The 14097-nt window shown below is 39.6% G+C and overlaps 1 protein-coding gene across 3 annotated transcripts in view; it reads left to right on the forward strand.

Annotated features, from left to right (window-relative positions):
- The first annotated feature begins 585 nt into the window (after positions 1-585).
- si:ch73-390b10.2 (Golgi pH regulator) overlaps positions 586-14097 on the forward strand; it is a 41652-nt gene continuing 28140 nt past the window's right edge. The window contains exons 1-6 of one of the 3 annotated variants that reach the window (XM_020526619.2): positions 586-700; positions 2437-2496; positions 5358-5461; positions 8148-8254; positions 9843-9944; positions 13856-13976. In XM_020526619.2, the coding sequence (XP_020382208.2) occupies positions 659-700; positions 2437-2496; positions 5358-5461; positions 8148-8254; positions 9843-9944; positions 13856-13976 (536 nt within the window). In that variant the 5' untranslated portion in view covers positions 586-658. The other 2 variants (XM_048598064.1, XM_048598065.1) reach the window with 2 other exon arrangements.

The following is a 14097-nucleotide window of genomic DNA, read 5'->3' on the forward strand; positions in this document are numbered from 1 at the left end:
CCAGAGTGGGGGACTCAATTACTAGGGGTCAAGATTTCAATGTGAGAGGGGAAATGTTTAAGGGAGATATGGGTGGAAAGTTCTTTACGCAGAGGGTGGTGGGTGCCTGGAACGCATTGCCAGCGGAGGTGGTAGAGGCAGGCACAATAGTGTCATTTAAGATGTATCTAGATAGATACATGAATGAGCAGGGAGCAGAGGGATACAGATCCTTGGAAAACAGGCGACAGGTTTAGATAGAGGATCTGGATCGGCACAGGCTTGGAGGGCCGAAGGGCCTGTTCCTATGCTGTAATTTTCTTTGTTCTTTGTTCTTTGAACCTCCGACAGCGCAGCGCTCCCTCGGCACTGACCCTCCGACAGCGCAGCGCACCCTCGGCGCTGACCCTCCGACAGCGCAGCGCTCCCTCGGCGCTGACCCTCCGACAGCGCAGCGCTCAGTTATAACCCTTCATTTTTCCGGTGTAGATCCTGAGTGTGATGAGAATGGGTGTGATTCTCCCACCTACCGTGCAATGAGACCCGAGCCGAGCTCTCCATGCCGTCCCTGACAGTTCGTCACTGGTACGCCCCCGTTGCCATGGTTTCGCTCCTCGCCGTCGCACGGGTGACGTTTTGTGTCGTGTGTAGATGACGTGGAAAGGCGATTGTCGGCGCCATGTCGTTTGTTGTGGACTCGGTCATTATGTTCTCGTCGCAGGTCAGTGCGGTTTGGGGGTGAGCTCCTGGGGAGGGAGAGACACCAATCCCGGCAAATCAACCTCCTCCCAGGTTTCCACGTTCTCTCTCTTTCTTTCCGCGTCCTGTTAGCCTGCACAGCTTGGCCCCATGAACCCCTCTGCCTCACTCCATTCCCTGATGCTGTTCCTCTCCCAGTCCACATCACCCCAACATTCACCAGACTCCCCTTTCTCTGGTGCCATCTCTCTCACTCCTGCACACCTTCCCCTTGGTACCGCCATCGAAAAGGTGATAAAGTTGCGGAAAACTCTGCAAATATAAACGAAGTCTGGAAGCATCTGTTGGGGACAAAAAGAAAACAGACTTAACGTTTCGGGTCGATGACTTTTCAGCGGGACAGACTGAAACCTTGACTCCTTGTCGATGCTGCATGAGGATCCGTGAAAAGACGTAAAAAATCCAGTCGCTGTATGAAAACATATGATCCTGGTCGTTTTCACGTACTTGTTTGTGGGAGCTTGTTGCGTGCAAATTGACTGCTGTTTCCTTCTCTACAACTGTGGTGGACTTCAGAAAGTACTTCAATGGTTCTAATAAACTGAGATTGTGAATTGTATCTTTGCTTTCTCGCCACTTCCAGCAATTGAAATATTGAAGTTCCGCAGTGAACCTGGGACATGCCATGATAGTCAAATAAATAGTTGGATTCCTGGTTACAACAATATTTTATGAAGGTGCTTTTAAAGACTTGCCTGCCTTTGATGCCAGGTGTCATACAGAAATATTTTCCAAGAGGCAGACATCATACTTGTTTTGTAGATGTTGTGATACTAGTTTGTCCTATTTGATTAAATTTTGAATGTCAAGTTGCACTTAACATCACCAACTGTGATTGCTGACTTACTCGGCTCCTGATCAACCAACACCTTAGTTTTATGCTTGTGTTTCAATTCTCCCATGCACTTATTCTTTGTCTAGTTCTGTAATTTCCTCCAGCATAAAAACCTTGAAAGCTATCTGCACTATTTCCATTCTAGCTTGTTGAGCATACTTCAGTTTGCTAATGGTAGTTGTGATTTTAGTTGCCTGGGCTGAAACTCTGGCATTCTCTACATGAACTCTTTACATCTTTGCCTCTTTTCTTTTTAAGATCCTTTAAAACCTGCTACTTTGATCAAATGTTTAGTGACTTGTCCTAATATCTTCTCCTTTGGCTTGGTGTTAGCCTTTGGCTGATTGGGATATTTTACTACATTATTGATGCTGTGTAAATACAAATTATTTTTATGTGGTTAGATTCTTGCTATAAAATGTGTAACTACTCCTGGGTCACGTTGATGAAATTATCCATTGATCTTGGTTTTCTGCATTGGCTGGCTACCCCTGTTGCACCTCCTGCAAACTTGTGCATGTCCAAAATTCTCATGCCCACATCCTATTCATCCTTGCTCTGTAGTTTATCTCTAAATGTCTCTCTCTTCCTCCCCTTTAAGATGGTCTATAAAATGTACCTCTGACTGTGTTTTTGGATCTGGCCTAAAGTCGTCTTTCACGGCTCAGAGTCAAATTTTGCTGATAAAGTTCGAATGAAATGCCTTGGGGTGGCTTATTATGTTAAAGGTGTCATATAAATGGAAGCTGTTGTTGTTTTGTGTTTATTGGAGTAACTGAATTACTTCAGTCAGTTCTGCCTGTGACAACACTGCACTTTAGTTTGTTTGGGATATCAATGATTTTTGCGCATCTTTTTTGCAGGTCTTGTTTTTTGGATTTGGATGGCTTTTCTTCATGCGACAGTTATTCAAGGATTATGAGGTAAATTTCCAAGTTTTGCAAAGCCAGTGAGATATTGCTGTTGTTAATAATAGGGTTCATTATGGCTTGGGTTGTTACTAGGTAAAGTATGCTCCTTAATTTATGTTTTTCCTTAACACTGTTTAGTACCAGTTTTGAGTTTCTTGCAATTTTGTGTATAGCTTTTTCTGTCCTGTTTCATAGATTAGCAGAATAGATTTGAAAAGCAGGAAAATGATGTTGAACAGAACTAGCAACTTGGGAATTTTTCTTACGTTAAAGATATTGTGTGAATTGTTGTTAAACATGAACTTTATCTAGCTCACACTTGTAACACTGTGCACAGTTTTATTCTGTGTATAGCTTGAATAAATTCTACTTGTAGCACTGTGAATTCTCTATAAACTTTGTTAGACCACACTTATGGACATTTCTGGTCTCTGTTATCTGGAAAAAATATGGAAACACTGGAGATGACAGTAGAACTAAGAGTTTAAACCTTTCAGGTTAGATTGAACAAGCTGGGCTTTACAGGGAGAGAATTAATACTTAATAAATCAAGTAAGCCATCTTTCTCACCCGTTTTATAAAAAGGTTTCTTTATCAGATTACTCATTCTGATCATATCATGTGGGAGAAATATTTATCATCAATGCTTAGAGTTTGATTCTAATAATGATAGTGATCCAAACATAACCACCCAGAAGCAAAGGGCTACTTCAGCATAAGCAACATGGTGGCTCAGTGGTTAGCACTGCTGCCTCACAGCGCCAGGGACCCGGGTTCGATTCCACATTCTCCCAGTGTCTGCGTAGATTTCCTCCGGGTGCTCCAGTTTCTTTCCACAGTCCAAAGATGTGTAGTCTCGGTGGATTGGCCATGCTATATTGCCTGTAGTGCTCAGGGATGTGTAGATTAGGTGGGTTATAGGGTGATGGGTCTGGGTGGGATTCTCTGAGGGACGGTGTGGACTTGTTGGGCCGAAAGGCCTGTTTCCACACTGTAGTGATTCTATAGCGATTCTCCTATAATAACCAGCTCATCAGTTTACTCTTGATCATCAGCAAAATGATGAAAGGGATGGTTGACAGCACTTATTCAGTAATCGTCTGCTTACTGATAGTCAGCCTTGGTCTCATCATGGACAGACGACCTGAACTTAAGAAGTGTAGATATCGGGTAGAATTTGATATTTTCTAATGAGCCTGCTCAGAGATAACGTACCACCGGGGACTTGAATCTTGACATCCTGGCTCAGAGTATATATACCATTACTGTGCCACCAAGGGCCCCCGAGGCTGCATTTCAATGAGCTCTTGCAAAACTGGAGTCAATGAGAATAGGTGGAAAACTATTTTCTGGTTGAAGTCATATGTAACACCAATAAAGATGATTCTGGATTGTGAATGTCATTCATCTCTGTCCCAGGGCATTGCTGTAGGATTTCATTAGAGCAGTGCCTAGGTCCCGCTCCCTTCATCTATTTCATCAATAACCTTCCACCATAAGATAGAAGTGGGGATGTTTGCTGATGATTGCGCAATGTTTAGCTGTATTTGCAACTCCTCAGATACTGAAGCAATCTTTGTCCATTTCCGCAAGACTTGGACAATATTCAGTCTTGGATTAATAAATATTAAGTAATATTCTTACACACCAGTGCCAAGTAATAACCATCTCCTACATGAGAGATTCTGATCATCTCTCCTTGACATTCAATCCATACCAATTGCTGAATTCCCCCCGACTGTTAACATCCTGGGCATTATTATTGACCAGAAACTGAACTGGAACAGCAATATAATTACTCTTGCTACAAGAACAGTTAGAGGTTAGGAATTAGAGATAAATCATTAGCCTGCTGACTCCCCATAATTCTGTCCATTATTCACAAGGCAAAAATCAGGAGTATGGTTAAATACTGTCCACTCGCCTGGATGAGTTCAGTTCTAAAATCACTCGAGAAGCTTAACACAATCCTGGAAAAAGCAACCTGCTTGACTGACATCTGATCTACCGCCTTCAAAATTCACTTCCTCCACCACGTATTTATAGGGACAGCAGTATATTCCATTTACAAGAGTACTGCAGCAACTCACCAAGCCTCCTTCAACAGCACCTTCCAAACCTTCGCGTAGAAGGACAAGGGCAGAAAATGCATAGCAGCACCACACACCTGTAAGTCTTCCTCAAAGGCACCAGAATCCTGTCTTGGAAATGTATCACCACTGTTTCACTGTTGCTGGGTCAATGTCCTGGAACTTTATTCCTAATAGCACTGTTGGTGCATCTACCCACCACAGACTGCAGTGATTCATGAAGGCAGCTCACTGCCAACTTCTCCAGAGCAATTAGGTTTTGCAATAAATGTTGGAGATGCCTATATCCTGAGGCCAAATTAGGAAACAAAAGTCAACAAACTTTCACCAAAGTCCTTTCGGAAAGGAAACCCATGTTTTTCAGTCCCATGCTAATGCATTTGGACAAAAACATTTGATTTGACCTATAAAACCACACAGTTAAAAGCATATAGGTATATGCAATAATACCTGTCTTGCCAGCAACTCTCAAGAATCAATAGTTTGGTGATGGGATAAAGTAAGCTTGGAAGAGGTTCATATGGAGCATAAATGCTGTCTTCAACATGTTGGGCTCAATGGCCTGTTTCTGTGTTGTAAATTCTATGTAATGCACATATGATGGGAAACCTGGACAATGTTACTTTTGCATCCTATTACCAGAAACAATTACACTGAATAACGTTAGTCCACCTGTTTTAATACTGTCTTACCAAGGTTAGCAGTTTTCCCCTATTGCTTCACTGCTGAAAGCTGCAGTCCATTCTCCTACACAGTGCTAATCGTGGTCTGTCTTCTTTGCAGGTCCGACAGTATGTTGTTCAAATGGTTTTCTCTGTGATGTTTGCTTTCTCCTGTACTATGTTTGAACTTATTATCTTTGAGATTCTCGGTCTTTTAAACAGCAGGTGAGTGTGTATTCCTTATCAACAATTTAAGACTGTGTATGGATAAAGCTCCTATCGGTCAGTCGGAGGATATCCATTCTGTGCTTTTTAGTTGTAGATAAACGTTGTCAGGTTGAGCTAATTGGAATTAGTTCTATTACCACTTCACAATGTAGATAGTCAAAGTAAGTTTCTTCCTGGACTCAATTATTTATAGAAAAGTTATTATTTTATGCATAACAATATCCCATAAATGGTGCAATAATGAGTCAATGGTGTTTTTGATGATGTTAGTTGAATGATAAATGAGGGTTGGTTAGCGCAATAGACTGGCAGCTGGTTTGCAACGCAGAGTGACACCAATAGCGTGAGTTCAGTTCCCGTACTGGCTAAGGTCACCATGATGGTCCCACCTTCTCAACCTTGCCCTTTGCCTGAGGCGTGGTGACTTTCAGATTGAACTCACCACCAGATGTCTCTCTCTTTCTCTGAGAGAGCAGCCCCTATGGTCCTCTGAGACTCAGACAACTTTACTTACGGTTAATTTTTTTGAAAATATTGGCTGGGATGCTGGGGAAAATTTCTCTGCTCTTCTTCAAAGTAGTACCATCAGATCTTTTACATGTACCTAAGCATTTGTTTCAGTTGTTTATGGTGCATGGACACCACTGGCAAGGCTAGCACTTGTTGCTCATCTCCACTTCCTCTTGAGAGGGTGGCAGTGATATGCCACCTTGAACTTGTATAGTTCATGTGTAGGTACATCTATTATGCTATTGGGAAAGAAGTTTCAGGACCTTCACCCAGCAACAGTGAAAGAACAACAACATGGTTCCAGGTCAATATGATTTATGACTTGGAGGGGAACTCAAAGGTGGTGGTGTTCCTATCCATCTGCTGCTCTTGGCATTGTGCAGATGGCAGGTTTGGAAGACACTGTTGAAGGAGCCTGCAAGTTTGTTGCAGTACATTTTTGTCAATGTTAGATTACCACTATGTGCTGAAATGTTCTGCGTGCTGAACCTTTGGATTGCTTTATCTACATATAACAAGATACTCTTGATTATATTCAACGTACAAACAGGGCGTGAGATTGAATCCACTTCTTATATGAAGAATACAGTTTTAATCATCACAAAAAATGCACTAGTTTTCAGTTGCTACCTTTTTAAGTTTTCTGTGAAGTATTCTGAGAGTCAGCTGCAAAATTAAAGTGACTATATTTCAATTTTGGCTTGTATAATCTTAAAGTAATGGTATTACAGTGCTTTTCCTTTTCATTACATAACAGCATAGTCTTAGATCTGTCACTTTTATACTTTCCGGATTTAAATTGTTAAAGAGTATTAGTTTTCACAGTATCCTGGACCCAGATTTTAATCTGCAACTGTTTACTAGTTCTCTCATTTACCATTTTGGGCTAATTTGCTAATCTTTTTGATTTAAACTATCGTTCTAAGACTCAAAATTGGAGTGTTCTTTTTAAAATGGTTAAAGATAACCCTTAAAACTTGAACTAAAGTACTTTTGAGAATGAGAATAAAATCTATTATCATTAAAATGAAAGAAACTAGATAGTAAAAAATTTAGTAATCCCAGATGGTTTGTATCATGAAATGCTTAAGGAATTTGTCAGATGGGCTGGCAGAGCCATTAATCAGGAGCTGTGAAAGTTTAAAAAAAGGCCATTCTACCTGTCTCGCCTGTATCATTGAGTTAAATCATGGTTGATGTGTATCCAGTTTAATTTTACCCATTTTTAACCCAAATCCCTTGGGCCCTTACACAACAAAGACCCGTTTATCGTAGTCAGTAAGATTTTAATTGTCCCAACATCCAGACCTTGTTAGAGGAGTGAGTCTGATTTTACTGCTGAATGGTGTTGCTCTTGTTTTAAGATTATTAGCACATGAAGGTTGCAAATGTTACATTCTTCATCAGAATGGAAAAGGTGAGCTACAAAACAAAGCCAGTTGATCTTATTCTGTTGTGGTTAACTACAAGAGTTATTTGAAAAAGCATCAGATAATCTTTATTTAATCTATTTTTCCAATCAACCTGTTCAGAGATGTCATTATATCTCTGGAGCAGGTGGGATCTGAGTGCTGGCCTCCTAGTCCAGGAGTAGGAACAGTACCAATGCACCACAAGAGGGCTCTTTGAATAATCGAAGTTAGAACAGATTTATAAGGCTTTATCAAAAATAACCATTATTTTGTAAACTATATAGTTAAAGGAATGTGATGGATGTTGCTTATATAAATTGTAGTCTTGTGAACCATTTGAATGAAATTGGAACAGTTTTGAGCTAGAATTGGGATTGCAGAAAAACACATTTATGACCCTTACAAGCAACAAACTGAAGCAACTTATCTTGGTGGTCTGGTCTGAATTTGCTAATACTTACTAATCTGAGTCTCAATTTGATCAGGTATTACCCATCAACTCAATGGGATGCAATCATATGTGAACCAGTGAACTGAATACATTGGCAAGGGTCCCTGTCTGATCTCCGATTCTCACAGTAGTGCCCTAAATATTGGGCAGATAGATATATCTAGGTCATGTTAATCAGATAAGGACAGAAGCTGTGTCATTTGGGAGAGATGAAGGCAAGATCTGGGCCATACTGATCAAATAAAGTTTGCTCCATCAGCATTTTGGTAGTACAGGAATTTTATTCATATCTAATTTTGTTGTTTTCCAGCTCAAGATATTTTCATTGGAAGTTGAACTTATATGTCACCCTAGTGGCACTTATATTTATTGTTCCTTTCTACATTGGCTATTTTGTGGTCAGCAACATTCGACTTTGTAAGTAGATGCACCCATAACATGTACCAACGATAATACTGCAGTCATACATTAAAAAGTATTTAATTTGCATGTTTTGAATGAGGTGAGTTGTAATTTTATATTGAAAAGTGCTGGTGTAATGTCAGGTGTCAGAGAGTCCTATCCTGATAAGTCAAGTACAAATTAAAAATTATTCTAATCACCTGTCCATTCAAATCTATGATTGAGACCAGGATATTTATTTAGGCTGGTATTTTGCCATATCATATGTTTGCTTTTTTTTATTCAGTGTTGTATATTGATATACGAGATTGTTGTTCGTATACAACAATTGATGGTCGTCCTATGTTGTGTGTTAAATAAATGCGGTGTTGCTTGTTTTTTTGTTGATAGTTTTATAGTGCAATCATTTAGTTAAATTGTTCATAAAATTCAAATTAGAGCCAGCTGCTATCTTGACATGGTATTTATTCTTCAGTTATATTATGTGGTTCTTGTTGAGCTGTTAGTATGGTACTTGCATATATCTGCTTGGAGCCAATGTTTAGAAACCATTTTGTTGCAGTTTACAATGGAGGGTCATATTCAGTGGTCTCGACAAGTAGCACATCCATGCAGAAGTTCCCATAGAGGCTGCACACAAGCCAGTGCTTAAGTTATCGTTTGTATGCAGTCGTGCACAAAAAATGTAAAGGGCACTAAAATTGCTGAACAAATCAGCATTAACAAATCACAATCTACAGGGTCCAGGCCCGAAACGTCAGCCTTTCTGCTCCTATGATGCTGCTTGGCCTGCTGTGTTCATCCAGCTCTGCACCTTGTTGTCTCACAATCTACAGTAAACAAGTTTGTAGACCATTTGTAGAGAGGTGAGTTGTTTCGTGGAACGGAGAAAGTGAGGGGGAGATTTGATAAATGTGTTCAAAAGCCATGAAGTATTTTGATCAAATAAATAAGAATAGATAGTTGTTGGATAAAACAGAACTTGAATACTGCAAAAAAAGTACATTTTGTTGAAGCATTTTGTCTTGCACTCATCAAAACAGTTTACAAGAAATACCAAAGTAAAAGGCAAACAATATTTACAAGAATTTAAACAAAGCTTGATATTAACTGTCTGTTATCAAAAAATGCATTCCCCATGGCAATGCCTGTACTAATCAGAGTCCACTTGCCAACCAATCAGCACTCTTCTTTCATAGAGTTTCATTTTGTTTTCCCTTTATTTTGGTATCTCTGAATTGTATTGATGAGGCAAGCTATAAAATTTCATCAGTGTGTATATTTTAGCAGTACTCAAATAAGGATAATGTCTTCCCATTGGCAGCAGGGTCAGTAACCAGAGGACATAGAGTTAAGTTAATTGACAAAAGAATCAGAGGTAAGAAGGGAAGAAAATGTTTTATGATGGTTTAGAATGTACTACACAGTGAAAGCAGATTCAGACATGACTTGCAAAGGAAGATGAGATAAATACTTGAAGAGGAAGATATGTAGGGCTATATGGAAAGAGCAAGAGAGTGGAATTATTTAGATAATTTCAAATGCAAGTTGAATGGTCTTTTGTGCTGTATTACTCTGGCAATAACCTGTACGTTTCCTTTAGTGCAGAGAAAGAGATTCCTGTTCGCATGTGTTATTTGGTTGGCTTTCATGTATTTTTTTTGGAAACTTGGAGATCCTTTTCCTATCCTAAGCCCAAAACATGGTGAGTCTATTCCAACTGTCTAGGAGAATGATTTACTTTGTATAATTTCACAGATAAGGTATTAATCAAAGATTATTTTCTTAGTATTGAAAGCCACCAGCACAGTCTTTGTGGAAGGATCTGACAGATTGACCTGCACTTTGAAAAATGAAAAGCTTATGAAGTAAATCTATTGAAATCTCAACATTGATTCCCAACTCAAAGCCCATTCTTTTATATTAAGCATTCCACATGCTTATAGATTTGTCAGTGTCCCTGTTCCCATTTCATAAATTCTTAACTTCAGAGTTATTTGCGCAGGATTTTTCATCTATAAAAGATGATGGACATTTAGACATGAGCTATTTGTTAGTCCATGGGTCACATTCCAAACCTATCTGAGACTGCCCCAAATTAGAAAGCTGTTGCATTCAGTTGTCTTATAACTAACACAATATTCTTATTCATAACGCAAAATAATTGTATGGAAATGTGTGATCTAATGGCAACCTGACCATTTTTATTTGATTATTTGTTTTCAGGATGCATGTAATGCTAGCAATCCTGATGATAAGGTTTTGATTAAGCAGATAGGAAAAAAAAATCCCCCTGGTGAGTAGGTTGACAACCAGAAATCATAGATTCAAAATAATTGCTAAATATTCTGGAAAGGAGATCATTACTTTTTTGCATTGTTGTTCACATGGTTAAGATCTCGAGCACTCCTGTAAAAGGTAGTGAATCCATAGGATTCCAATTCCTATGATTCCATGGGAACTCCCAAAGGAAAGTGGATGTTTGTTTGAAGATAACTAATTTGCAGTATTATGTAGCAAAAGCTGGGGCACAGGACTACTTTGGACAGCTCTTTCTAAGAGCAGGAACAGGTACAAAGGCCTCCCACAGCCATGAAAGATTATAGTATCCTAATTATTGTATTTTGACTACACTCGAGCAACCTTTACAGTCATTTCTCTGATACTAATCAGTCTTTGATTTGTTAGATTAATCATATTCAGTTTTCACAGCTAGAGATTTGAGCCCCTGCGTTACTAACTCAAGTCTGCATCCACTTATGGACACATCCAAAAATGTATCAAAAATCTTTTCAGGTCTTCTGATGGCAGTCTATAATAAATTTCCAGTAGGAATGTTGGATGGGGTTTGGGTCCAAATATAGCCCAGACTCTAGTGGATGGATACTCTTTGACTCTGTGCCACCCATGGTTGTTAACTAACCACAAACTGTCAATTTTTGCTCAAGTCACAGAATGACTTGTGTGACAGCCGAGTGTTGTATTTAGAAGGTACTGTTATGACACTATGTTTACAACTGTGTACATGTTTTTGTTGAGAGCTGTCAACGCCAAGGGAAAGTTTTGAGATTCGTGGTAAAGAGACAACTTGGAGGCCCATTGGTACAGCTTTGAGCTGTCTTTAGGTTTTTTTGAGAGGCATACGTTCCAATGAGTCACATTATCACACCAAAATAAGTGAGATATAGTATTTATCTGATACAGCCAGAAGCAAAACTTATCCTCACACTGAATTTATTAACTGAATTGCATCTCCTTGAAGCCGATATGTAATGGGCAGATGTTGCTTGTGCTATGGATTCCACAGTGCTATTGCAAAACTTCTGATTTATTCCCTCTTTAATTTGCACACAGCTAAGAGCACGCCTGTGACCTTCTCCTATGTCCAATCCACCATTACTTCCCAATAGTGATATTGTAGTTTGAGCAGAAAAGTTGTGTGTGTAATCCTGATTCTAAATATCTGCCTTCTCTCATTACACTATCGTGTACTGTCTATAATATTAAAGCACTGTGTCATTTTACTTCTGCATCAGATATTATCGTAAGCATATATTTGTAAAACTATTCTGACATTTTCTAATGGGTTTATATTGTATCAGGAGTTTAACTTAAATCAGAACTTTATTCAGGTTTGTCTGGCGTATCTGGAGCTGTTGTAAAATGTATACAGCTGATTGATTTGCAGTTTTAGGTAAAGTGTGATGGGCTTCTTTTTGTTTTATGCAGTTTGTGCTGTAGGAGCTGGCACCTAGTAAACATTGTAACATTCATCGAACAAACTGTTCTGAAGTGGTGTTATGTTTGATTTTTCTAAATTATAATTTACATTTAATATTGCCAAGGAACAAAGGCTCGTTGCGAGTCTTTCAATAGGTCACTCCAAACAATTCAGGGTTCACTGAAGAGCAGGCTGCAAGCCACAGTTAGTTGGAGTCATAAAACAGACACAGAAACAAGCTCCATGCAGAAAAGAATTATTAAGCTGTAGGGTTGTATTGTTACGGAGGTGATTTTGGACCACTGGCTCTGTACAGTCAGAGCTCAAGATGTTCAAGGAGTCAATAGGAACATTATTACTAGTACAGTTGGTGCTCAGTGAAAAATCAAGAGCAGTTAGTTAGTCATTGAGATGTCCAGCACAGAAACAGATCCTTCGGTCCAACTCGTCCGTGCTAACCGTATATCTTGAATTAATCTAATCCCATTTGCCAGCATTTGACCCATATCCCTGCAAACCCTTCCTATTCATATACCCATCCAGATGCCTTTTAAATGTTGTAATTGTATCAGCCTCTACGGCTTCCTCTGACAGCTCATTCCATATATGCACCACTCTCTGCATGAAAAAGTTGCCCCTTAGATCCATTTTCAATCTTTCCCTTCTCACCTTAAACCTATGCCTTCTAGTTCTGGACTCCCCACCCCAGGAAAGACCTTGCCTATTTACCCTATCCATGCCCCTCATGATTTTATAAACCTCTGTAAGGTGACCTCTCAGCCTCAGATGCTCCACGGAAAATAGCCTCAGCCTATTCAGCTTCTCCCTACAGCTCAAACCCTCCAACCCTGGCACCATCCTTGTAAATCTTTTCTGAACCCTTTCAAGTTTCACAACATCTTTCCTATAGTAGGGAGACCAGAATTGCACACAGTGTTCCAAAAGTGGCCTTACCAATGTCCTGTACTGCCAAAACATGACCTACCAACTCCTATACTCAATGCACTGACCAATTAAGGCAAGCATACCAAATACCGCCTTCACTATCCTATCTACCTGCGACTCCACTTTCAAGGAACTAAGAACGTGCACTCCAAGGTCTCTTTGTTCAGCAATACTCCCCAGGACCTTACCATCCTGCAGTCAGAATTCAGGAGGACATTCTAGTTGTTAGTAGGCAGCTAAGTGTTGGAGTTAAGACTCATGAGAGGTCCTTGGAGCTGTGGGAGCTCAGAGAAGCTGTGTGCCATCAATAATTTGGTGCAGATGTGAACTAGGGTGAAGGAAGCCAAGAGGTAGTGAGCCAGATTAGAGTTCAGGGAACAAACCAAGATCACTGTTGGCTTGTTGAAGCATGCTGCTTCTGAAAAGCTGGAGTTGTGCATATATTGATGATCCATAGTTCCAATAATGAATTGGCATGGTGGGGCAGGTGGGTGCTTTGCTGAGAAATCTGTTGGCTCTGGCTTGGTTATTTTTGCTATTTGATGTTTTCTTTGAGATGGTTGATCATAGTTTGTCTGTGCTAGGTCCAGGATATTACAATGTTAACTATGTCTATCTTAGCGTAATCTAAACCATTTTTGTCAGTAATTTTTGCATGTTTGTTTGACCAAGTTTCATTTTAATAAACTCAATATTATTTGTTGACATTTTAAAAACAAAACTTAGCTGACTTGTTTCTGATCATAAATAAAATACTGTCTGAGACCAATATAATTGACCACATCATCACCCTGCTAATATATAAAATGTGTTGTAATCAGTGAATGCTAAGAAGGAATAGGTGCAAATGCCCAACTTCACTTGTAACAAATGTCATTCTGTTTTAAAAATCTTGTATCATCAATGTGCAAATCTTTTTATTTTGGATTTATTTTCCTTTTCTCCATCAGGCATTCTATCAATTGAACAATTGATCAGCAGAGTTGGGGTCATTGGTGTCACTCTAATGGCACTGCTGTCAGGCTTTGGCGCAGTAAATTGTCCGTATACCTACATGTCATACTTTCTGAGGTGAGGATGCTGATTGTTACTGAAAATCCCTATTCTATCCGAGTACTCCCTTTTTTGTATTTGTTCATGGGATGTGGATGTCACTGGCTGGGCCAGCATTTATTCCCCATCCCTAATTGCC

This window comes from Rhincodon typus, chromosome 6 (assembly GCF_021869965.1).
Source record: "Rhincodon typus isolate 14 chromosome 6, sRhiTyp1.1, whole genome shotgun sequence".
NCBI lineage: Eukaryota > Metazoa > Chordata > Chondrichthyes > Orectolobiformes > Rhincodontidae > Rhincodon > Rhincodon typus.